Source organism: Ceratotherium simum, chromosome 12, assembly GCF_057802395.1.
Source record: "Ceratotherium simum simum isolate JZ-2026a chromosome 12, ASM5780239v1, whole genome shotgun sequence".
Lineage (NCBI taxonomy): Eukaryota > Metazoa > Chordata > Mammalia > Perissodactyla > Rhinocerotidae > Ceratotherium > Ceratotherium simum.
This window is the reverse complement of record NC_141911.1, coordinates 14327253-14353243: the sequence shown is the minus strand read 5'-3', so window position 1 is coordinate 14353243 and position 25991 is coordinate 14327253. Positions and strand designations below refer to the sequence as shown.

General features: G+C 39.5%; 1 protein-coding gene across 4 annotated transcripts in view; it reads left to right on the top strand.

Annotated features, from left to right (window-relative positions):
- Window positions 1-25991, top strand: part of GALNT7 (polypeptide N-acetylgalactosaminyltransferase 7) — a 144301-nt gene that overhangs the window by 95495 nt on the left and 22815 nt on the right. For all 4 annotated transcript variants that reach the window (XM_014789883.2, XM_087437421.1, XM_004433493.3 and 1 more), the window contains exon 3: window positions 21906-22072. In XM_014789883.2, the coding sequence (XP_014645369.1) occupies window positions 21906-22072 (167 nt within the window). The remainder of the gene's footprint in view (window positions 1-21905; window positions 22073-25991) is intronic.

Here is a 25991-nt window from a genome sequence, read left to right as displayed (position 1 = left end):
ATACCCATGGCTTAGCGGTTAAGCGCGTGTGCTCTGCTGCTGGCGGCCCGGGTTCGGATCCCGGGCGCGCACTGACGCACCGCTTCTCAGGCCATGCTGAGGCCGCGTCCCACATACAGCAACTAGAAGGATGTGCAGCTATGACATACGACTATCTACTGGGGCTTTGGGGGAAAAAATAAATAAATAAAAAAAAAGAACAAGGGTAGCTAGTGTGTGTGCATTTAAAAAAAAAATTAGTCTTAGGACAAATTTTGTGTGTGTGTCTGTGTGTGTGTGTGTGAGGAGGATTGGCCCTGAGCTAACATCTGTGCCCATTTTCCTCCACTTTGTATGTGGGACACCGCCACAGCATGGTGTGATGAGCAGTGCATGGTAGGTCTGTGCCCGGGATCCTGAACCCGCAAAACCTGGGCCGCTGAAGCAGACTGTGTGAACTTAACCACTACACCACCAGGCCGGCCCCAGGACCAAATTTTTAATGAAGAAAATGTAGCAACTTGAGGGCATACTTTGATTTTTTTTCACGCCACTGCATCCTTCCATTTTCTAAAGAAAAATATTTTCTATATAATACCTGAGTAGTCAAAAGTTGCTTATTATGTCTATTCTAATGATTGTTAAACTTGAAGCAGATATGCAATGGAACCAGAAGAATTCACCCAAAGCCCAAGTAACTAAGACATGAGTGGTTATGATACAAGACAAAATGTTATTGATAAGACAAAGCCAACCCTACAAGACGATTTTTAAGTCTTATTTTTCTTCTGTGTCCATTATAAAGTAGCATGTGTGGGTATACACACCTTTTGGTGTTGATTCTTGTGTCTCTGTCTAATGTGGTGTGAATTCTTTGAGGACACACTCCCCATAGTCCACTCTGAGTCTCAATTTCTTTATCTGTAAAAACAGAGAGTTGGAGCCGCCCGGTGGCATAACAGTTAAGTTTGCGCATTCCTTTGCGAGCCTTCTGTGGCCTGGGGTTCACCAGTTCGGATCCTAGGCGCAGACCTTCTCACCACTCATCAAAACCATGCTGAGGCGGCATCCCACATAGGAGAGCTACAACTCTACAACTATGATATATAACTATGTACCAGGGCTTTGGGGAGAAAAAAGAAAAAGAGGAAGATTGGCAACAGATGTTAGCAGAGGGCCAATCTTCCTCAAAAAAACAAATCTATGCTCTATTAATTTCCAATGATGATTGAGGCTCAGCAAAACAATATTCAAAACAAAAACAAAACAGGGAGTTATCAGTGTTTTTAACTTGTTTTAGCCACAGAATCCCTAGACTCCTTTTTTCAAATGACTTCCTAGGCAACTCTCTGGTTTAGAGTTGAAGCATAGCACCTCCTTGAAACCCCTGGACTGCTCAATCCAGTTTGGAAATGACTAGACATCCTCCAAGGCCTCTTCCATTTTAAAATTAGTTTTTCCTATGTTTCTACCTCTCCCCTGGGTCTTCCACAGTGTGTCTCCAGAGACAAAAGCAAGCAGCTGGTGTTCAGCTGTTATCACTCTAGCTGAGCGGAGTGCTTTCTGTTTTGGTATTGCCTCTTCCCGCTTCCTGGAAGGGCTGAGGGGCCTGGCAGCCCCTGGGCTACCGCCGGGGGTGACAGCTCTTCTTGGAAAGTGACAATGGATGTGGGGTCTATTTGCTTAGTGACGCGGCATGCATGCGAGGCAAGCACTGCTTTGATTCCAGCACTTGAGCAATTTGCCCCATTTGGCAGAACTGGCACTTGGTGTCCAGCCCCTCAACGCTATGCCAGGCCTGGCAGAGAGAACATCAGACTGGCTGCCAGGATACCAGGCTCATGCTTCTCTGGTTTCCCCAGAAGCAGGAAGGGGACCAGGATGGATTAGCTGGAAGATAACCAGCCATTTTATATTGCCAAACTCACCCTGCTAGCATCTCCAGAATGTGATCCTGTTATGAGAATGTCTCCTCTTGTGAACCTTTGTATGTGCCAACTCCCGGGGGCAAAGGAAACTCATTTTGCCACATCTACCGTGAAGTGAAAGTCTTCTTTCTCCCTGTCTAGAGGCAGCTGCTGTTTGGTGAATATTTGTCGTGTTCTTTTCCCATACATTTATATACGTATATTCATGGTTTTTAGAACATAAGAAACTTGTTCTGTCTTCTAAAAGCTCATCACTCCCTACACTTCCTTATGTACCTTATGCTTCAGCCTCACCAGCCTTTTCTACCTGATAGAAGGCTTGTGACGTGGTGAGCACGCTGTGCTGCTAGCGCCTGGTAAGCAGCACGTACATGCTAGCTGCTTACAGTAGCAGTGATGCTGGTGTGGGCACTTACTTCTCTTACTCTCTCCCTTTTTCCTCCCTCTCCTTGTTCTCCCTTTCTCAAGCGATCTGGGATTTCCTCAAATTCCTTCCACACTCCCATTCTTAGTTTTCAGCTCTTCCGTCACCACTCTCTGAGTCCAGTTCTTTGCTTTCATCTCACTCCTCCAATGGCTTGGAGATAGTGCTGATCACAATGGATGGGAGCCGAGTGCATAAGATTGCACTTTCGGAGTCACATAGCAGGTTTTAAAGGGAATAGATTGGACACTTCAAGAGCCCTCCTCATAATATATTAAATATTCCATAGACTCAAAATGAGCTAAAGGGGACCAAGGAGGTCACTTGGTACTGTTCCTTCATTTTGTGGGTAATGAACCTGAAGTCCAAAGAGTAAGTGACTATCCAGGATTACGTGGCTGCCGGGAATGAATCCAAGTCTTCTAGGGCCTTTTTACCATACCAGGTAGAAGATCAGGAAGGTCTGTTTATCAGAGCAGTTGTTTTAAATGTAATAGTTGTGATATGCATTCATGAAACATTTTTATAGTAATAAAAATTTTTACTTAGGAGCAAAAGGGGAGTATGTTATCAATTCCAAAGTGACTCTGTCTTTAAAGGTAGGCATTTAAAATCTCAACTATTTGTAGCAAGGGCCTCTGCTTAAATCTATGTTGGAAGAAGCCATCCTAAGAAGAGAGCAAAAAGGCGTGTACGTGTGGTCCCAGAGCAGAGGGTCAATGTTAAGGAATGGGCAAGTTTTACCATGTACAATGCCTGTCACTTAGATCATCCTCCCAGCCTGGCCCCTGAACTCCCACTTGAATGCTAAGGAGATTCTATGAAAGAGCTTTTCAGTAAAACATCTGTAGAACTCTGGGATGGCAAATTTCCACACTTGAGGGTATGTCAAAGCTTGTGGTGGCAGATTACCATCCAGTAGGTTCTGCAGTGACAGGAAACCATGGCCTTGAACAGACTGGCAAGCGTTTTCAACATGGCCTTGCCTTAGAGCAGGTGCAGCAGTGGGACCAGTTCATGAGGAACAGAGGCCCCTTTGCAGCAGGATCCCATCTCAGCAAGCCTGAGCTAGAGGAAAAGGGGGGCACCACGTAGTACCTGAGAGTACCAAGTCCATGAGTGCACAGGAGGTACACCTTGGGGATCCTGCACAGAGTTGAAAAGAGAAGAATGATAACTAACATTTAGAGAACTTCCCTGCCTCTTCTGGCAAATGTGGGTAATAATACTTGACTCATAAAGTTATTGTGAAGATTAAATGTAATAAAGAGCATAAAAGGCATATAACATAGGTAATGTGAGCCCCACTGATTGGAGGTCACAGTGGTTGGAAGCCACCCCCATCCCTAGTGTGGCATAGAGAAGCCTACAGACGCTCTTTCTCCTACCTAGGTCTCTCATCATGCTGGGGGTGTGGTATTCAGCCTCATCGTCAGAGTATATTACCCTCTTCATTGTCTTTCATCCTGTCATCCTACTACGTGAGAGGAGGAGGAGTCCTAAAGACAGTGAGAAAACACAAAGGAGTCCTTAATGTCAACATACAATAAAGAACTACTTGCTGAAAGTACAGGTGATTGAATCTATAATTTGCCTCATTAAGAAAAGTGAAGAAAAAATTAAGATGCATCAAGGCTGTAGGGTTTAGGATGTAAATAAACACTTCATAATAATAAACACCTTTGTCATTTCTAAAAATATAAATCTGTTTTCCAGTTTAACCCTATTTTTCTTTTAACTCGAAGCATCTTTGTAGCCTGGATTGTCATCTAAGCAAGAGACCACACTGTCCTTTAAAGGGTAGGTGTGTCTGTGAAACAGACGCATTTCTCAGTGGCTGGCTCTTGGTTACCACTGCTCGGTGTGAAGACCTCTCTCCGTTCTTTTGGCAGCTTCCTGCAGTTTTCAGGACACATTTTTATAGAAGACATCCCTGAATATTTTACAGAATGTTCCTGACTTACCCTTACTTTTTATGACCCTACTGATTAGAGTCATGTTCTCTGGCATAATAATTGTTTTCAAAGCATAAATTTAATTTTAATTGAGGGAATGTGATTGTCTCTATCTCTTACATCTTACAGGTTACTTTGGCAGCCAGAAGCATTTGCCCTTAGAATAGAAATTCATCCATCTCTCATGCTTCCCCTTTATAGAGGGCAGTCCAAAAGAGTGACAAACTTTATAGCTGACTTTTTGTAACTGTCCTTATTGGTGAAAGTAATTTCTATGCATGTACACTATAATCGGCAGTCAATTCTTGTTATCCAGGTAGTTATGTTCTATCAAGTCACCATGAACACTGGATTAGGAATACAGAAGGTTTGCTCCTAAAGCAAATACAGAGTTAGGTTCTTGTGAGCCTCTGGTTACAACATTTTCATCAACTCATCAATACATAACTTTGTTTTAAGTGTGTTTCTGTTTAAAACACCTTATTTAACATATTCTTATCATAACGTTGAACTCACGGCCAGCAGCACTAGAACTCATGCCTGAAGGACGCCTAGCTAACACACATTATTTTCTCCATAAGGCACAGTACAGCCTTCTCATGCTTAGGAACCCTAGAGAGCACTTCAGCACTACACTTGGGGGCCATTTTAAATGGTGAAATCACCAACAAAAAGCACAAAAATGAGAAAAACGTGGCACTAATTAGACTGTGAAAAGAACACTTGTTTACAGTATCAGAGTGGAAACAAGAAGGCAGAGCATCGTCTTGTGCCTGCGTGTAGGTGACTCAAATTGTGATTCGCATTTTTTGCCGCTCTGCACATGTTCTCAAAGTATCCAGAGTATTGATTTTGAGGTTACAAGTAAATTTTAGGGAGTAGGCAAATTAACAAATATGGAATCCACGAATAATAAGGATCCACTGCATTTTTGTATATTTGAATATGGAGCACCAGTTAATCACAGAAATATTTAGTATACAGTTAATGGGCACAGTGCCCAATACCCCATTATAGTAAATGCAAATCTCAGTAACACTGAAAATGGTAATTCTAGTAGACCCAATATTTTTTACTTGTTAATTTATACTGAAAAGAAAATCTGATAATGGCTTTTAGAAATGTCAAGACCAAAAAGCATAGAATATTAAATTTTTCCATTGAAAGAATAGAAATAAACTGGCCTAGTTATTATTAAATGTACCCTCACAATTCATCTTTCTTTTCTCCTTCCCACCTCATCCCCTACCTCCTTTACCAAGTCTTACTGCTACAATGGGCTTGGGAAGGGAGTTGGAATCTTGCCAAGATGTGCTCACCAGAGGCTGCTGCAGCCAGTGGCATGAGCAATGAAACACGCGAGGTTTTCTGCACTGCTTGGAATATTTATTAGATTTAGTGCTGAAATAGTCTCTGTTGATTAGCAGACCTAATCTGAATTTCAAAGGTACTGATGACCATGTAATTGTGATAGTATCTTACTCTCAGGCCCCAAGCGCATCACCTTACCTAAATGGTTAGATGCTGAATGGAATCTGTTTAATTTCCTAGTAACTTGCCTAGACTTTTGTCAGGAACACTTACTAATTTCAGATTTTATCTCCCCTCCTCCTCAAGTGAAGTGATTTAAATTCTTTCCAGGTAGCACATAAATAAAAGAGCATCACCTCTGTTTTTTACTTCAATCTTGGTCTCAAACATACAACGTCTGATAGACCATGGCCATGAAGTCCAACTGTAATAACAAAGGAAAAGAAAGGAATAGTGTTTGAGGATCAAAACTTGCAGGCACAATGCTGGGGTGGGGTTGGGGGATTCACTTACTCCTGGGATCCAGTAAAATTAGCAATACCTCACCCTCCAGCTGATTGTGCAGAAGTTGTTTACAAAAGTCCTGTGAAGAAAAGAGTAAGATAATAACACGTATAAAAAAAAAAAAAAGTGATTAAAAGGGCTGGCCCAGTGGCTTAGCGGTTAAGTGCGCGTGCTCCGCTGCTGGCGGCCCGGGTTCGGATCCCGGGCGTGCACTGACGCACCGCTTCTCCAGCCATGCTGAGGCTGCGTCCCACATACAGCAACTAGAAGGATGTGCAGCTATGACATACAACTATCTACTGGGGCTATGGGGGGAAAATTAAAAAAAAAAAAAAGTGATTAAAACTGTTATTCCCTTTAAAAAAAAAAAACACGTGTGCATATTTCTAGAACCTGAAAATATAAAATGCTAATAAAATGTGCTTTGAAGTATAGCAGAGGTACAAAGGTACTGTTAGTGGCAATATGTAAGGATATGGATAATTTCATGGAGAAATCTTTAATATTAAGAGTGGGAATAATGTGGAGGTAAATACAGGCAAGCTTTTTTTCCTCTAAATGGTGGCAGTAACCCTTATAGTTGTCTGTGCTCCCCAGAATAAAGATTTAACAGATTGATGTGAGCTTCAGAAAACAAGACTTTAGATATCCAAGGGATTCAACTAAATTGCTCCTCTGAGGTCTTGAGTTTAGCAGCTTGAAAAAAAAAAAAAGCTTTTTTTTTTTTTTGATGTCAAGTGTTTTGTGAATAAAAATTTTAGAGGAAGAATTAGTGTTCTGCATTCTAATATCTGAGGTAATGAGGAAGCTGCAGAAACAGCTTCCTTTCTTTCACTGAATCCTGTAGTATAAAAATAAAAGATCAGCATGGGGATCGGTGCTGTGAGGCTAGTCTGGGGCGGTCAGACACCTCCACAAGCAGGCTGTCAGCAGATGGCATAGTGCATCAGAGGAGGACTCAGGGAGTGGAGGAACTGAAAAATCACATAAATGTTTTACATCAAAACAGTTCTTTTGATTACCATGAAGTGATGTCCTTTTATAGCTCTTTAAATGAATGTAAGCTTTTTTATTCTTGAGAAACGTGATTGAACATATCCGATTCCTTCAGAATGTCTAGAATTTTTAAAAACTGCTTCAGAATATCTAGAATTTCTAAGGCTTTTGGTAGATTTTGAAGAGGTATAATTTTTCCACCACATGAAATTCTTTATTTCTAAGATGGTGATAATTAAACATACTTAGTAATATTTGAAACATTATACTGGAACTCAGAAGAGCTGGCTTTCCTATTTGGATTTATAAACCTCCAAAAGTTGGCAACTGGTCCTCATAAAAGATTTCTTCCAACAGAGCTCTTATATCTTTGTGTTTTCTTTTCCCACTTAAGCACTTTTATCTTTGCCTCTAGCTGCTCCAGCACACTGAGAAACAGTAGTCTTTTTGGCAGCTGTGTTCTGTGTAGGCTCCTGCTCTATCAGTATGACATGATGGCAGCTTCTGGAAGGGCTATATAATTAGGTGGAATTTGATGGAATAACCAGCTAGCATCAGGAGGGAAAAAACTGGCAGAAATGAAATGCAGAGGCAACTGAAGTATAATTTGCAAATCTGTCAAATATCCTACTATTGAATCAAAATGAGAATGGGTATAAATAGTAACATTTTTTAAAAATGTACCCTCACTTCTTAGAATAGATGCATTCCAGCAAAGCCGTCTACCAAGTGAATGCCCAAGTTTGATCTATTTCCTTTAGTAATGTGGAGCTCTAGTCCCAGGAAAACCCTTAATGTGATAGTTTTAATGAGAAAAGAGGTATCAGGATTGCTCAGGGGTTTGCTGATTATGAAACTGCCAAGTAACGGTCTGATCACTTGTAGTTGTCTTAAGTAGCAATTTTATTTTTAAACATTTTGAAAAAGGAAAGTATATATGTTTAATAGAAAATTTAAAAGAAGAAAATAAATACCACCCAGGTAGGATTTTTTTTTTTTTTTTACATAGATATTTCACTGCATGGTTGACCACAATTTATGTCACCAGTCCTTTATTTTAAGACGTTTGGGTTGTTTCCCGTTGCTCACTATTATAAATAGTGCTGTGATGAACAAACTTGTTGCTCAATCTTTGTGCCCACCATTGGTTATTTCAGTAGGACAGATTCCTAGTGGAATAGCTAAATCAAAGGATTAATAACTGTTTCCTTTTACTTGGTAGTATTTTTTCGACTCTGGAGTCTCTCCTCCACGGTCCACCATATCCCTGGCCCACACCTCTGTCAGCTTCCCCCTCACACAGAACAGATTTGTCTTGCCCGTTTCCTTGTTTCTTTTTCTTTCTTCTTGTTTTTGGGGGGGGGGGGGGGTGGGGGGTTGTCTCCCTTGTGTATGGCCTATCTATAGACCTATTAGAAACCCAGGGACTCTGAGGAGAGAAGGTAACAAACTGATAATATACCGTCTCAAGATAACAATTGACTGTACCTCACTTGTAATGTTCACATGTGTTCAGTCCTCGGGTTCCTTGCCAGATTTTAGTGAACTAAAATTTTCTCCAAAACGGTGGTTTGAGATTTCCTGGCATCTGCCTTCCTCAGAGTAAGAGTTAACATACCTTTTCAGTTCTTACCTTATAATTCCATTTCAATTTGAGCCATAAACCTTTTGACAACTAACTTCAACTCACTTTTCGTGACTCATTAGCCTCAAGAGGACTTGATTTTCTGGAAAATTACAGTGAAGCAACGATGTAAGAGAGAAATAAAGATAATTATATTAATACAGGAAAAGAGGTAGACTAATGATTTCTGGAAATAGTATTAACAGATTTTCTCCTCCACAATATTTATTAAACATTTCCTATGTATCAATTATATTACATGCTAAATGAACAACCTGGCTTCCTAATACCTTTAACAAGATAAATTATTAAACATAGTTAATATAGTCTTATTAGCCCCAGAAATTGCCTGTTTTGTGAATTAATAAATGCTAACTGTTGTACATTATGTACTCTTTTCCACATCTGTATTCAGAGTTTTATAGTTGAGAGTCTTCCAAAAATGATCTAGATACACTCCTCATTTTGCTGTAGAAACATTAGTATCAATCAATGTTTAAGACTTCCATAAGTAAATATTATACAGCCTATATTGATAACTCCTTCAATATATAACAATTCTCTGTTGGGAAATTATTTCTAACTGCAACCTGAAGTTACCATGCTACCACTGTAAGCTTATACCTTTTCTTCAATCATAAGCAGCGTTGAAATTTGCTTTTGGAAATACAAGTTCTCCATATGGTCGGTGTGATTTCCTTATTGTAATTAGCGTACATTCAGAAAGCGTATAATCACTGAGTGAAACATGGAATAGGAGATGACTCAATAAACATTTTAAGGAATGTTTGCAAAGTGTGATTTTCAAATCTATGTTGAACTTAAATTCCCAACTTGGTCTCTGCACAACTGTTTTTACTGACTTGTATTTTGGTATAATGCCATTGGTCTCCACTGACAGCCTCCATGAAAAACAGCCCAGTGAAACTCATTACTGCATTTACCATAAGGAGGCCCCTTAGAAAAAAACCTATCTGGTCTTCACACCAAGAGTGTTTTACTTCTTCTTAACAACTGGTTTCTTAAACAAAACACAGTCCTGACCAGGTTTCCCTGCTAGAAAATTCAAGCCAAATTGTGGCCCATAATAAGTATGGGGTTTGGGGGGACACCCAGGGCCACTGTGTTGCCCAACTCAGGGTGGTGCCATTCATAGTGTATTCTTTGTGAATGGTTCCCCAGAATTGTGTACACAGGAGCCCTTGGCCCTCTGGTATGCACTTTTAAAACCTCATTCTTGATTCCTCCTTTTTTTCTTGTTCTTTCCTTATCCATCTTTTCCCTCCCCTATTTTTAATTTTTGTAATATTGTTGTGTTCTGTGTGTCTTTATAAACTGCCTGAACTCCTTTGTGGAATAAGGTGCAGCATAAATTAATAACTAAATCACAGATGCAAACCTGTATTGGTTCATGCTGTTAGTGTCATTATATGCATGCCATGGCACCATCTTGATCCTTACTCCTGTTAGTGGTTGTTGTTTCAGCTCAAATATATTGGTGTTTGATAAGCTGGTACTTCTGTAAAATAAGAATATGGTGTGTAAGCTTGTATTTGAAATGAGAGTCCAATATAGCTGTAAACATATGGCTTACACTGTGAAATATTCTTTTTCCTTTCTCGGGGAGTTTTGAAGAAATGTACAAGACCATATGTCCAGTCCTAGGATTCCCTGCCAGATTTTCTTCCTGAATTGTAGTTTGACATTTTAGATCATTAAGTGGACACATCTGCCCAAGTATGTTTTCCTTTTCAAAAAAAGAACATTTGAAGACAGCTACAATGACATAGTTCAGCATTCTTAGTTTGCCCTGACATATTTAGTATTCTCAACCCTTAAAATCAGGCAGAAATCCGCAGAGCTGTGTGCAGTCATTTTGCTAGAGGCCGTGTATTCACTGGGTATTGAGTGAAAATAAGGAATTCATTTTCCTGTTTTTTTAAAGCATGTATTTGTGAGTAGTTCTTAGTAAATCTATGGTTTAGGGGAAAGAACCTTAGAGTCAAAGGATTCGTTTTTAAATCTCACCTGTGTCACTAACTGTGACTTTGAGCAAATCATATAACCTAACGGAGCCTCAGTTTCCTTATGTATAAAATGAATAATACGGATGGCTGCCCTACCTACCTCACAGGGTTACTATGAAACTCGGGTATGATAACGTGTGTACTTTGGAAACTATAAGAGCTATTAGAACTACATTTCCCCAGTCTGGGAGAAAATGAGATCACAGTAACTAATAGCAAAAACACCATTATTTGGTTCAGACGCTATCTACTCTGCTAGAATTTTAGCTCCCTCAAATTTTTCCAAGCTAGTTCTGGGAGTCAGCTGGGATGTTGAACACAGGCTTGGGAATGAATCGTCTTGGATTCCTTACGGGCCTTCGTGTTCCTTCTCTGTGGCTCACTGCAGTGGGCTTTCCATTGCTGCTCACGCAGCCAGTGCTCACTAAATCCTTGGCCTGAGGTCCCGGGTCCAACTAATGTCCTTACCAAAGGCACATATAGTCATCCCTGTGTAGCAACTCTTGACACCTGTCAACTGAGAAGTTCTGTCCTTTATCTCCTTTTATAGTATCTCAAAATGGAGACAATGCCCTTCACACTGGGAGGGCTTATTAGGACAGTAAATGAGGAGGAGCGTCAGTGGGATGGCTAACATGGAGGTGTTCTCTAAAGCCGTACTCGGAGGTTTCTGCCCCACAGCTTGTGCACATTATTTAAGGTTGCTGCAGAGATGGCAAGCTGAGTGGCCCAATGAGCATGTAACCTTCAGGAAGCCTCTGGCTGTTTTGGAGCTGTGAATTCTAACCGTACTGTGACTGTGTTTGAGGATCATTGACAGCTGGGCTGCCATGGCTAACGACTGGACAGATGTCTCCCACTGATGCTGGGGGTGCCAGGAAACTGATTACCTCAGAGAAGGTTAGAGAAAATGGAAATAAATACAGATACAAGATACAAGATACAAATATACAAGATACAGATACAGAGAACCCTAGGTCACAGGAGGCCACAAGTGGTCTGGGCAGATAACAGTGCTCCTCTTTGTTCCATAAAATACATAAAGCAGTGGTTTTTACTGGCTCTTTTTTTTTTTTTTTTTTTTTTTTGGTGAGGAAGATCAGCCCTGAGCTAACATCTATTGCCAATCCTCCTCTTTTTGCTGAGGAAGATTGGCCCTGGGCTAACATCCATGCCCATCTTTCTCTACTTTATATGTGGGACACTGCCACAGCATGGCTTGATAAGTGGTGCATAGGTCTGCACCTGGGATCCAAACCTGCAAACCCTGGGCTGCTGAAGTGAACGTAACCACTACGCCACCACGCTGGCCCTTTTACCAGCTCTTTTTATGGCTTCCTGCCTTAGGAATCAGCCATTATGAGCTAGAGAGTTTCTGGTCCTCATCATTGTTCTCTGCTAAGAATTTCCCCCAACACATTGATCATTTGGGCATGAAATAAACCTATACAACCTGTACACCTCAACTCTCTGCCCCAGAAAATGAAATCTGTCCCAGGAGAAGTTTAGATGCTGCTACCTGCAACTAGGGGCACTTGTTTTAAAACCTCACACACATGACAAGCATGTGTTTGTTTATTTAGATCAAGCGATTGGGAGAGTGGACCTGATAGAGCTTATGGGCTTGATGAATAAAAGCCACCCATTGTCCCTACCTTCATACCTGTTCTAGTTTCCTGCCATTCCAACTATGGCACCAAAACCAGTATGGCAAACAGCTATACTCTCTCAATCATGTAGTTTTATCTTGAAAGGTGGTATACTTGAAAAACTGTTGCAGACCTAACCAGTAATTCTGTGTTCATTGATTTTGACTTTCACTCTCAATAGAGCAGAAGTTAAAGATTTATTATTCTCCTTTTTGTTAATATTTAAGTCATTAATAAGGAAAATGGGTGGTATTCTGTGATATGGTACAACGTTGAGAAAAGGAGTATTCCTAGAAAAATTTTTGAAATCAAATCAACCAATATGTATTGAGTATTCACATAATACATGCAAGTGCTGTTCTGGCCAAGAGCAAAACTTCTGATGATTAGCTTTGCTGACATTTTCATCTTGTAGATGGTTAAGGAAGAATGAATTCTGTTATGACATTTAATTTTGACCTTCAAGGGAGGACTGATTGATAAGAACGTTGAGGAAAAGTAACTAGATTATCTTAGAGTTTCTAATAATCAAGGAAAGGAATATAAGCTCTTTAAGGCATCAAGGTAGAGTTTTGAGAAAATGACTAAATAAAAAATAAACTATAACCTCAATTTTATTGTGCTTAGTCAAAAGAAAGAATATATTATCAAGAAGGGAATGGTCAACATGGTGAGGAGAATAGTAGAGCCAAAGAAAAGATGTGATGATTATACCCCTAGGTGTCCATGGGAGAGGGGGCCTGAGTCAGAGTCAGCCAATCTGAATTGAGTCTGTTCAGCAAACCCTGTTGCAGAGGGAGATGCATGGAGCTTTCAAAACCAGTAAGACAGTCAGATTCCATGCTTGCCAAGCAGCCTTCTGATTGTAACCAGAATTTGCAGGCAAATTTTCTAGTGATGACAAGGCTGAATGAAAATTTGTGTTTCTTACTTCAAATTAATATTTTATATATCAGCCTCCTTTTTGGTTAGCATATGTAATTCTTTTAAGCTCAATCAATTTTGTATGTTCATAAAAATTATTTTTAGGACTTACCAGGTAATACCATCTGGTGAGCCCAACTCTAGCTCATCTTTTGTAACTTCAACAATGACCATTGAGGGAGATCTCCGAGAGAGAGTGATTGATTAAAAGATAGTGTGAAAACCTCTAGGTTTAATTCTATGAAGACATACACATAATGAACTAAAGTTTACAAAAATCTCATGAGTAGCATGTTAGACATGGATTATTTGCCAGAAACAAATTACTCAATTAGCTTAAGCTAAAAAAAAAAAAAAAGGGAGGGGGTGGGGAATAAGCCACTAATTGAAAGGATATGAGTATCTCATAGAACCCAAGGTCAGGTAGTATACCTGATTGAACCGGAAAATGAAAAGTTGAGAACCAAAGTTGTATACTCTTTCTCTCTGAGGGTCCATGGACCCTCATCTCTACTTCTCTCTTTTCTGCTTCTCCATGAAACTAGCTGCCCAGCCCTTGCCTCACAAGATTGTTCAAGAGCCTGATAGAAACGAGCTAGGGTCTCGGAAGCCCGAAGTACAGGGAGAGGGCCTCAGATTGGCCCAGCTTGGACAAGTGTTCACTGCTAGTCCATTCTGCTGGACTAGGGGTGACAACATGCGTTCTCTTCTAGTCAGTAACCTGCTGTTGAAGGAGCCTCTTAGAGAAGGGGACCTGGGCAGGACTGAGAGTGATGAGCAGCTTTCAGAGAAGACATTCTGGACATGCATCCCAGTTGGTGTCTGCCAAAGATAACCAAAAAAACAATTATTTTAAAATCTACTTGGAGTAAAATAAAGAAAAAGCAATGAGTAGATAGATTATTAGGGAATATTATTATAAGTTTTAACATATGAGCGAAAACAGACGTGCATTACTTTTTTGTTTCCCTCTTAGTTCTCTGCAGGAGAGATGTCCATATTGAAAGTTTTATAACCAACACGTTAAGAGGGAATTAAATTCAAATATAATGAGCGTAGAATAAGAAAGCACCTAAGTACTTTACATTTGTTGAGTACCTTTAAGCCTTTTATAGCACTAGATATTGAGGAACTTACCAGATGAGTTTGAGAGGAAGTGCTGTCAGTAATCCAGAGGTACTGTGGAGAAGAGGAGGGATTTTAGGAAACTGGAGGTGGGAAAATATTGCCTTATATTTTCCAAAGGAGAGAGAGAAAGTTTGGTCCTGGAAACCTGACATTGATACACTGTTAAGATCCTAGGAGGGATCACTTATGCATACTTAAAAAGGACCTGTCACTAGGTGCCAGCATGGGTCTATGAAAAAGAGTCAAACTAAACTAGTAACCGTGTCTAAAAAAAGACATGCGCTTATACTCGTGGACCAGGAGACTGTGAGACACCTAATGCATCTTGATTTAGCAGGATATTTGAGTTGAGTCTTCAGATCCCGGTGGACAAGATAAAGAAATGTAGTGTGAATGATAGCGTGGTTAGATGAAATTGATGAATGGTGTGTTAGCAACCTCTCAAGGGTTGCATGTAGCTTTAAAGCACTATATTTGACCTTCTTGTATTCATCCATATAGACAGTGGATACAGAGATAGAAATCATGTTAATCCAGTTTTCAACATAGAAAGCTGGGAGGAGGGATGGTTATATACACCAATTGACAAAATCATCAAAGAGAGCAGAACCTGCTGGAGCATGCACCTAAACCAACTATATAAAATGCAGTAAATGTAAACATGGTATTTTATGCTGAGTTCAGTTGTAGAAATACAGAATGAGAGACATTGGGCTTAACAGTAATTTGGGGAGAAAAGTTTTAGGGATTTATGAGCTAGCAATATGATATGGTTGCAAAAACAAATACAGTGCCAATGTAATTTAAAATTATAAAGGAATTATATCCAGGTTAAGGGTTGTAATATTGCCCTCTTATGTTGGCTAGTCCACGTTTGGATTATTACAGCAGTCTTTTCTGGGAAATACATTGACAAAATGGAGCACATCCAGGGAGGGGTGATTAGGAGGTTTATAAATTTCTTTGATGCTTTAGATCTTTATTTTGCTCTGTTTAATGAACTGTGAGGAATAAAACCCACCATAGCATGTTCTCAAGGAGCTTACTTTGTATCATTCCGAAGTGCATAGAAACTAAAAATTTGAGGGGCTGGCCCGTGGCGTAGCGGTTAAGTGCGCGCTCTCCGCTGCTGGAAGCCAGGGTTCGAATCCCAGGGGCGCACCGACACACCGCGTGTCAGGCCATGCTGTGACGGCATCCCATATAAAGTGGAGGAAGATCAGCATGGATGTTAGCTCAGGGCCAGTCTTCCTCAGCAAAAAAAAGAGGAGGGTTGGCATGGATGTTAGCTCAGGGCTGATCTTCCTCACAAAAACAAACAAACAAAAAGAAACTAAAAACCTGAGTAAAATCCATTCCCCCCAATCCATTGTGCTTGAGTGATTGAGTTTAACAGTGATAATTCTCCTTTCATTGAAAATGTATATTGGTTTCTGAATGCTAAGTTAAAATTTATATTCTGCATTACTAACTTATTCAGCCATTAGGTGTCAGCACTGTTTTGTGTAAATTGTAAGCATTTTTTCACTTCCTTTTTTTTTTTGTTTTTTTTGTGAGGAAGATCAGCCCTGAGCTAACATCCATGCCAATCCTCCTCTTTTTGCTGAGGAAGACAGGCTCTGAGCTAACATCTGCTGCCAATCCTCCTTTTTTTTTTCCCCCCAAAGCCCCAGTAGATAGTTGTATGTCATAGTTGCACATCCTTCTAGTTGCTGTATGTGGGTCGCGGCCTCAGCATGGCCGGACAAGCGGTGGGTCGGTGCGCGCCTGGGATCCGAACCCGGGCTGCCAGTACGCCAGTAGCTGAGCGTGCGCACTTAACCGCTAAGCCACGGGGCCGGCCCCCTTCACTTCCTTTTATCATAGGCATGAGCAAAAGAGGTTTTAGATGTAGGGAGGAAAGATTTTCAATGAGACTCTCAGCACATGATCTAGAAGTAAGGTACAATCTTTAAAAAGGGCAAGATGGGTAACTGCCACACACACATACACAGGTGCACGCACACACAAACACATACACATTCCTGTACGTTAGTGATAGTATATGTGGATTGCAGGGACTTGCAGCCTAAAAATGTTAAGTTTTTCATAGTCTGCTGAATTAGGTATTATATATTGATAAAGTCTAAATACATAAAGGCTTTATATCAAACTACAGATGTTAAAAACATAGCTGGTACAAAGAGAATGCAAGTAAATTGTTAACAGGCATTTCATTTTTGGTTTTGAGATCTTTTTTAAGTTATAGAAAAGTCACTATGAAAATTCTTTATTCTTCTTTTCTTGTGGTACCAAGTACCTGGCCCACACAGCTACCATGAAAATATTCTGAAAATTACTTTAAGAATAACTATAGCTTTAGTCATTGCAAGCCAGTAATCTGAATGTGAATATTTGTGACCAGAGCAATTCTGTGACAAAGCTAAAGCTCTACTGTCCTTGATGTTAGAGGATTTTCAAGTTCTCCTGGAAAATGAGGTGCCAGAGAGCAGAAATTAGTCAAAAGTCTATAACGAAACCCATCCATTTAAATGTAGCACTCTTGTTTTAGTTGGCCTTCCTTCTTGTTAGAACTTATTACAAATTCTATGACAGTAAAATGAGAGAAATGGAGCAAAATTGGGGTTTTACCTCAATACCATAGGTGCTTCTTTCAATACTAAGTATTAACAACAAAGCCTTGTATATTAAAAGCATTTCTTCTGTGTGCTGCACCCAATCGCTTCATCTCACAATGGGAAATCAGAGAAGCTGCCAAAGAGCTAAACTTTCTCATGAACTTGCATTCAGGCTGATGGTGGCAAATGAAAACTTGTAATGAAAAGTAACCTAATCTATATTGGCTTAAATCTCCTTTGGGCTAGTGTCCCGTCAGGCTGAAGTTCAGACTCCCTTTCTGGGCTGTCTCTGTGCTCCAGAGGGTATTGTCTTTTCTCTTCCTTTCTTCTGTAGCCTCCAGATGACAGAAGGCTTATGTATCCTTGAGGTGTCCTGGGTGGTTCTGGACTGCTTACCCTCCATCTCTGCCGCCTACTCCTGGTTCTGAGTGAGGTGCGTCCTGTCTCCCCAGGTGTATTCACCTCTTTTCATCTGCTGCTGAAGGAACCCCTGCTGCAGTAACTTCTGGTCAGTTCTGCTGCCCTCAGGACTGATGGTCCTTCCCCTGCCGGCCTCACTCTGGGGACTCATCTTCACTCTGGCTTTCAGTGATACCGTGGATCCTCTGAACCCCAAGGGCTAGTCTCTGGCTTAAGCCTTCCACCCCACAGCTTTGCTGCGTGTCTTCTTTCCCCTTCCCATGGTGGCTCCTGACAGGCCCCCGGATCTTAACTCTCAGCTACCTTACATGTTCCCACTGAAAGCATGTGGAAACTTCTAGGCTCTCTGGCTCCATATTAGAGCCAAGGGAGACTGCAAAGAAGAGGTGGGAAAGGGAATTGTCCTTAACTCTCCCTGCCTAAATACACTTTAACATTATTTCTGTTCTGTGCTACAGCCACCCCATATTGGGTAGTCTCCTCCTAAAGTTCAGAAATGGAGGCCAGGCACAAGTCCCTTCCTCCGTCTGCTTTTATTCTGTCGAGTCATCTTGTTCTCTCCAGATTCTCCACCTCTTCCCACTAGAGTAGCTTCTATTTCCCCTTTCTGCAAAAGAGGAAATTCCCTTCCTCTACCTGTCATATATGGACCTACTTGTTCTTGAGGGTACCTGAAAATAGAGAAAGATTGTGGGGTGGACAGTGGACATTATTGAAGGAAGAAAATACATCAAGAGGCATTTCAAAATATGCCCAAAGCAATTCAGTAAATATTTATGGAGTAGCTACTATGTGTTAGATGGTGTGACAAAATAGGTGAGGTTCCTGTCCTTAATGAGCTTACAGTCTTGAGCATTTTGTAGGAACGATTCCTAGGCCAGGGCACAGAGATATATGCATAAGGATGATCATTGTAACGTTACTTGTAGAGTCAACTGAAATGTTCATAAATAATAAAGAAATAGTTAAATTATGGAACAGCCATACTATGGAATATTATGTTAAAAAGAATTAGATAATAAGATAAATCTATACATACTCACATGGAAGAAGAATCTATATATACTCATTTGAATATATTTGTATATATATACAGACATATATTTATAAGTCTGCATGAGTATAAAAAATCTAAATAATACACAACAAACTATTAACAATGATTTCCCATAAGGGGTGAGATTTGACATAATTGGGAAGAGGTAAGGGAGGGAACTTGCAGCTTTACTTTATAAACTTCTATATTGTTTGAATTTTGTATAACAAATTGTGTACTGCTTTTATAATTTTTAAGACAAAGAAAACAGGAAAAATACACACCAAGAGTTGTTACTGGCACACAATTTAGTTTACATCTTTGGAGTTAGTTCCAAACTATATGTCGGTGAGAGGAGATGGAAAAATTGGACCACCCACTCTACTCCATCTCTCTTGTCTGCTTGTCCTGTATAAGAATGCAGAGTAGCTTGTCCAGACCTTCAAACTGTCTCCACGTGGAGTTCCCTAGGGCAGTGAAGGTGTCCCCCATGGACTGTCTCTCCTGTCTTCACTCTACCCTCTTCTTCCCCTCCTTCAGTCTCTCTGTGTTTTCAACTCTCCTGTCTCCCATTCAAAGTCCGTATCTGGCTTGTTTCCCCAAGTTGTCATTTTTTGCCTTAGAAATCAGCAAGTCTCAAATCTCCTTCCATGTCTTAAATATTTTCACCAATTCTGGTGTCTGTTGTAAATCAAAATTGCTGTCTTTCCCATAGAGTTCTGCTGCTTTAAGCCCAGTGGTTAGTCTCAGAGAAAGAAAAATGTTGCCTGAGTCTCCAACTGGGTTACAGTTTGCTTTTGGGGACTATTATCCTTATCCGTCTAAAGTTAGACATACCTGCCCGGGTTACTTTCTCTCCAGAAACACTCAAAACATGTTCTTTCAAGATCTGCATTGCTCCACTACTATATTTTTTAACTTGTTATTTTGAAAGAGCATTTGGTCCCTCTCAACTTTGGGTTATACTAGAAAGCCCTACTTGTTTAACTCGTTGCTGAAGGGTACCATGCCCCACCACTCTTTCCCCATTCCTGGGGTTATCTCCTGGCTGCAACGGGCTGGGAAGAGAGAGAGGGAAGAATACTCCCATCACATAACAATAAGCTCTACGGCTGCCTTGTATTGAATTGATAGTCAATGTCAATATCCATTCTTAGCCATTCATGGATAGGTATAGCTAGTATTTTTTCTTTTTCTTTTATGTTTAACAAGATTTCTTATAAACTCAAGATAGCCTAGGTTTATTTCCTGACTTCATTGTGTACTAGCTGTGTGATCTTAGGCAAATCATTTATCTCTAAACCTCAGTTCCCTCATCTGTAAAATGGGGACATCAATAGTACTAACCTCATCGTGGTGTTGGGTGTGGGTGTGGTGTGGGTGTTGGTTAAATAAGTTAATAAAAGTGAAGCACATAGAATAGTGCCTGGCTCATAATAAGTATATGCTGTTATTTGCTATAGTACTGCAAATGCCCTTCTTTGTAACTGTTTCTCTTTAACTTATGTATATTTTTCATATTGTAATTATACCTTCTAAAGATATAGATCTTCCATCTAGTCATTTTTTAAATTCTCATAATATCTGAATCATATGCACACAATTCATTCTTGTGGTTTTATCTTTTCCTCCCCACTCCCTCCCCACTTCTTCATCTCAGTACTTTTTTTAATCATCCTTCTGGTCTCACCCTCACATCATGGCTCCAGGAGGCCTTCCTGACCACGTGTCTTGAGGCTGAGGTCCACCTGTCATTTGCATCCTGGTTTTTCCACCGACACACTCAGAGAAAGTAGATATTTGCTCCATGTCTCACTTACCCTCTAGGACCATGGGCTTCATAAGAGTAGAGACCATGTCTGTCTCCCTCAGTGCTCCAGCTCTGGTGCCTAGCTCAGGCCATGGGCATAGTAGGTACCTAATACTCATTTAATAAGAAAATGCAGATATAAGAAATAAGATTAAATGGATTACCCAGACTCAGTCTGCATTTCTATAAAAATAACCTCTAAGAACATAGACAATTTAGAACAATTTTGAAACGAAAATAAACACTGGGAGAAAAGGTTATTTCCATCTATATTGGGCCAGGTCTTTTTTTTTTTTTTTTTTTGTGAAGAAGAGTGGCCTTGAGCTTGAGCTAACATCCTCTATTTGGTATGTGGGTCACCGCCACAGCATGGCTTGATGAGTGGTGTAGGTCCGTGCCCAGGATCCAAACCCACGAATCCAGGCGGCCGAAGTGGAGGGTGCCTAGCTTAACCACTACGCCACTGGGCAGGCCCCGGGCCAGGTCCTATTTTAGATAATGGTTACTATTCTAAATGCTGGTATAGGTTATCAAGCTAATAATGTTAATTATTGTTTTTATGGTTTTAAATTTAATCTTGGGAACAAACTTATTTACTACTTTATGAAAAGTTTTGAAATAAGAAAACAAAAACAAAACCTTTCCCTCCCACTTATCAAGGAGATATAGTCTCCAAATGCTAGTTCTGAAAACTAACTCCTGCAGAAAGAATAAAGGTCTCAAATTGTTATTACTCTGTCCTGTTACTATCTTATTCTTCTCCCATAACCAAACAGAAAGAAATGTGTGTGTGTGTGTACACACACATATATATAACATACATATCATGTAACATATATATATATAACATCTATATATATATATAACATATATACCATGCGTCTATGAAACTCACTGAACCTTCCCTGGCTCCTGGAGTCTTTATCAGGCTCTGTTTTGAGTTTCCTTCCAATTAGAAGAAGGCTTCTGGTAACTTTCTTCCTGCTACAGTAGTTTTGTGTAAAGTAGCTAATGATCCTTCTTTAACCAATCTAGTAACTCTAAACATTATTAGAACTTTGTTTTTTCATTCAACAGTTAAGTTTTGAATGCCTGCTATATGCCACAGTTTAGCCTAATTTTTTTTTCTGAATGTATTAGCCTTATTAGAACAGAACAGCTTTCAAACAGTTATATAGTGGTTTATTCATAGCAAATGAAAAATATCCCTTGTACCAGAAGCTTAAGTTTTTACAATGAAAATAAACTAAGTCATGAAAGAAAACCCTGATACCTGTAATAATATCTTAAGCATCCCCAGTGGAGAAGCATAAATTCACAAATTAGTTTTCTTTATCACACAGTAAGTGCCAGTTCGTTAGGAAGTAGCTTTGTCTGTGAGTAACTTCATCTCATAGCAGCTTCTCTCTTCTGTCTTGTGTTTCTGTTAAAATATAAAAGGTTGTATGTCATTCAGTTACCTTGGTTAAGTCAATAATATTTAGTCCAATCAGAAAACATAATTATAGTAAGTTTAGAACCAAGCAGTATAGATTACCTCTAAATAAATATGATGAAATTTTCCTTTTGCAGATGCAAATATTGGCATTATGATGAAAACCTGCTCACTTCCAGCGTTGTCATTGTCTTCCATAACGAAGGATGGTCAACCCTCATGAGAACAGTCCACAGTGTAATTAAAAGGACTCCAAGGAAATATTTAGCAGAAATTGTGTTAATTGATGATTTCAGTAATAAAGGTAATGGCTATGGAATTGATATTTTATCTATAAAATAAGTTAATTATGAGTAATTGCAAAATGTGATTTCAAAATAGTTTTTAAAAATTAATAGTTAGCATCTGTTGATAGCATCAATTATCAACAAGTTGGCACTGTGCCAAGCATTGAATATTAATTATTTTGTTTAATCCTGACAGAAATCCTTGCGATGGATATTGCTATTATCTCCATTTTACACTTGGGGCTCAGAGATGCTAAATAACTTGCCAGCGGTCAGAGGTAGTAATTAACAGCCGGATCCCAATCTACAGGCTCATAAGTCAGTGTTCTTAACCACTCTTTTGTACTATACCAATTCTTTGGGCCTTGGATTTCACAAAAATTTAGTCATAGAGGTAATTTATTGAAAGACTGAAAAATTCCAATTGCCTTTATATTGTAATGTCACATGAAGCACCATCCAGAGTCGTCAAAGTGAAATCCATATACCTATTTAATACCCTGTATTTTGCATTTGAATGACAATGCAGGTATTGAGTTTGACCAGAAACCATGGACTATTTTTATTTATAATAGAAATTATCTACTAAAGCTTATTTTGTTCTATATTTGATTTAGGATACTAAATAAAAGTTAATTGTTTTATTTGTATTCTTTTTAAGGAGCCAGCTATTACAGCATTTAGGGAGGCATTGGTTAGTCTTGGTTCAATCTGGCACGAGAGAGATTGAGCAGTGATTTGCCACATAAGTGGGTTTGTTAAGTTAACATTTTTTTTCTTTAAATAGATCCATTATTGCAAGCTGAATATATCTTCTTAATGACATAAATATCAAAAGATAGGTAATGCTACAGCTCAGACCCAAATCAGCATGCTAAATAAAAAAATGTAATTGTGCTGCTGAAACCCAGATCTGAGTGTTTGTTTATTCTTCTTTGCTTGTCACAAAACTGAATTCAAACCTTTGAAAAGTGACCAAAGAGCTCAGACTACTCAATAGCAACAGAATATTTGCTTTTTGGCAAATAAGTTTTACAGAGAATTTTTGTCACAAGTAGTACTACCACTGAATAGAATGTTAGAAGTGAAGACAGAACATGGGTAGCATGAAAATACCATTCAGAATGGCTTTATAAAAGCTTCCTCCAAAACTTAAGTTAGAACTCCTGCAGTCTAGATAAACCTCTGCTGTTTTTGCAAGGACATGACCAGAATCTTGATCTTGTACACATATGTTAGCATGGAGAAGAAAGAGAAGTATGGCCTATTTCCTTTTCCCCTCATCTTTGTGCAACTAATCACTTTTTTCAACTAACCGTTTTTAATTACACTAGCGAACGTATAACTTTAAAATTTTTAGTCACGTCAAATTCCTTTAGCTTAGACATCATCTCTTGGTTGCAATTTTCTATGACATTCTTTTTCATTAAGAATACTATTCCTGTCTCAGGATAAATATTTGAAAATATGTTTTAAAGTGATATTGTTAGTACCAACAATATTTTAGATTTAGAAAAATCTAAATCTACAAAAATAACTTTGAGAAATCCTATGTCTATGATTGTACTGATTTTAAGAACCCATATGTTACTAATACAAGTAAAAGTTTAGCATATCTTAAAAAAAAAAAAAAAAGTGAAGATACACCAAAAAGGTGTTTGCCATCCTAAAACTGTGTTTTCTTGCATGGCCCAAGAAAAAGAGAACCAAACTTTGGACTTAAGTTTTCTGTCCATTGTACTTTCATTTTTTTGTGATCAGTGCTTCTGTTGTTACAGATCTCTAATATTCAGTCTCTTGTATCACATTTTAACAGCAATCGCATGCAGGGTTGGCTTAGCTTACAGCATGCAGAGAGATGTTTGTTGGGGTTACCTTTGAACAGAAGGGCTTTAATTTTCCTAATTTCAAAACAACCTTAAAATCAGTCAGTCCTATCCTCAGTAAAATTATATAGTGTTTGGTAAATCTGACTTGAATGAAAATTTGATTTGTTCTTTTGCCAATATATTCAGAAAGTAAAACTTTGAGTTATCATTTCTCTTTTAAAAACAAAATACTTCACTAATATAAAACCTCACAAAGGAGCTGGCTGTTTATAACACTGGGGTTTCTGGAAATTACCATGTCCTCTCTAAACAAGGTTTGGGGCTTTTAAATAGAGCTCACTGTGCTATAGGTGAGCACCAGCTGGCTAAGGCTCAGCAGACCTAGGTAAAACGCGAGCCCACTCTCAGTGGCTTGTAACAAAGCTTCTCCTCTTCTCTTGCTCATACCACGTGTTCCCTGCGGGTCAGCCCGGCTCTGCCCCACATCTTCACTGCAGAACTCGGGCTTGCAGAGCAGCCTGATCTTGGGCATCGCCTGCCTCGAGGCAGAGTGAAAGAAGAGGCCTGGTGAAGTACTAAAGGGCTCTTAACACTTCTGCTCACAAGTGCCCCAAGTCATTTCTGCCCCCATCTCATTGGTCACCGCAAGTCACATGGCCCAGCCTGCCATCAGTCGGTTGGGGAAGATAATCATCCCCCAAGGAGAGGGGTGAATAGTTTGAAAATTAATACAGTCTACCACAGTTCGAGATCCCAAAGAAGCCAGAAGTCATCTGAGTCACCAACTTCCCTTTTGGGGCCATCTTAACTAAGAATTGAAATTTGAAGAACAGGCCATCAACTCATTTCTGGCTGTAATGATTTATTTTAGATTTATTTAGATTGCATATCCAAAAAAGTACCTAATGCAATTCTGAAGGGGCTTTAAAAAAACTTAGGACTGTATAGAGCTTAAAAAAAAAAATAGTTGGGGCCGGCCCATGGCTTAGTGGTTAAGTATGCACACTCCGCTTCAGCAGTCTGGGGTTCGTGGGTTCGGATCCTGGGCGCAGACCGACACCACTCATCAAGCCATGCTGTTGTGGCAACCCACATACAAAGTAGAAGACGACTGACACAGATGTTAGCTCAGGGACAATCTTCCTCAAGCAGAAAGAGGAAGATTGGCGACAGATGTTAGCTCAGGGCCAATCTTCCTTGCCAAAACAAAAAAAGGAAGGTAAGAGCTGTTTTATTAAAAAAAACTTACATTGAAGGGAAAATTACCCAGATTTTCTGGGGAAAAAATACAATTCAGCATAAGAATTTTACTTATAATTTTCCTTAAAACTGGATGCCAGAACCAGCCCTCATGGCCTAGTGGTTAAAGTTCTGCCCACTCTGCTTAGGCGGCCTGGGTTTGGTTCCTGGGTGCAGAACCACACCACTTGTCTGTCAGTTGCCAGGTTGTGGCCACAGCTCACACAAAAGAACTAGAAAGACCTACAACTAGAATATACAGCTATGTACTGGGGCTTTGGGGAGGAGGAAAAAAGAAAAAGAGGAAAATTGGCAACAGATACTAGCTCAGGGTGAATCTTTCCCACCAAAAAAACCGAAGGCCAATATAGAAAAAGGGAAAATTTTTTCTTCTCAATTTTGAATACCCATGTGTGGGTGTCTTGCTAATTATAAGCTCCCTAAAAATGAGTCAAGTATTAAGTGTACAGTCTGATTTGCCCACGTAACCACCAGCTCATCACTAAATACAGCTACTTTTGTTTGTTTCTGTATTCATGGGCCAGAGTTTTAAATAATTTAAAAATAATTTTTATGTCTCCAAGAAACATCTTTAAGGATCCAGGAGCTAGTTGTGGCTGTGATGTGCCAATTTCATAGGCTCATAGTGATACAAACAAAAACTGTTCTCTTGCAACTGAGAAGCCAAGATGGAAACTTTGGCAAATGTATCTTGTTTTTATAACACAAAATTTCCTCTACCAAATTGCAAGTATATATACATGTTATTTATTATATAAAATATTATTGCATACACTTATTATAAATATGTAAATATTTATAAATATATACATACATATGTACATTCATACACTTGTTGGTACTTAAA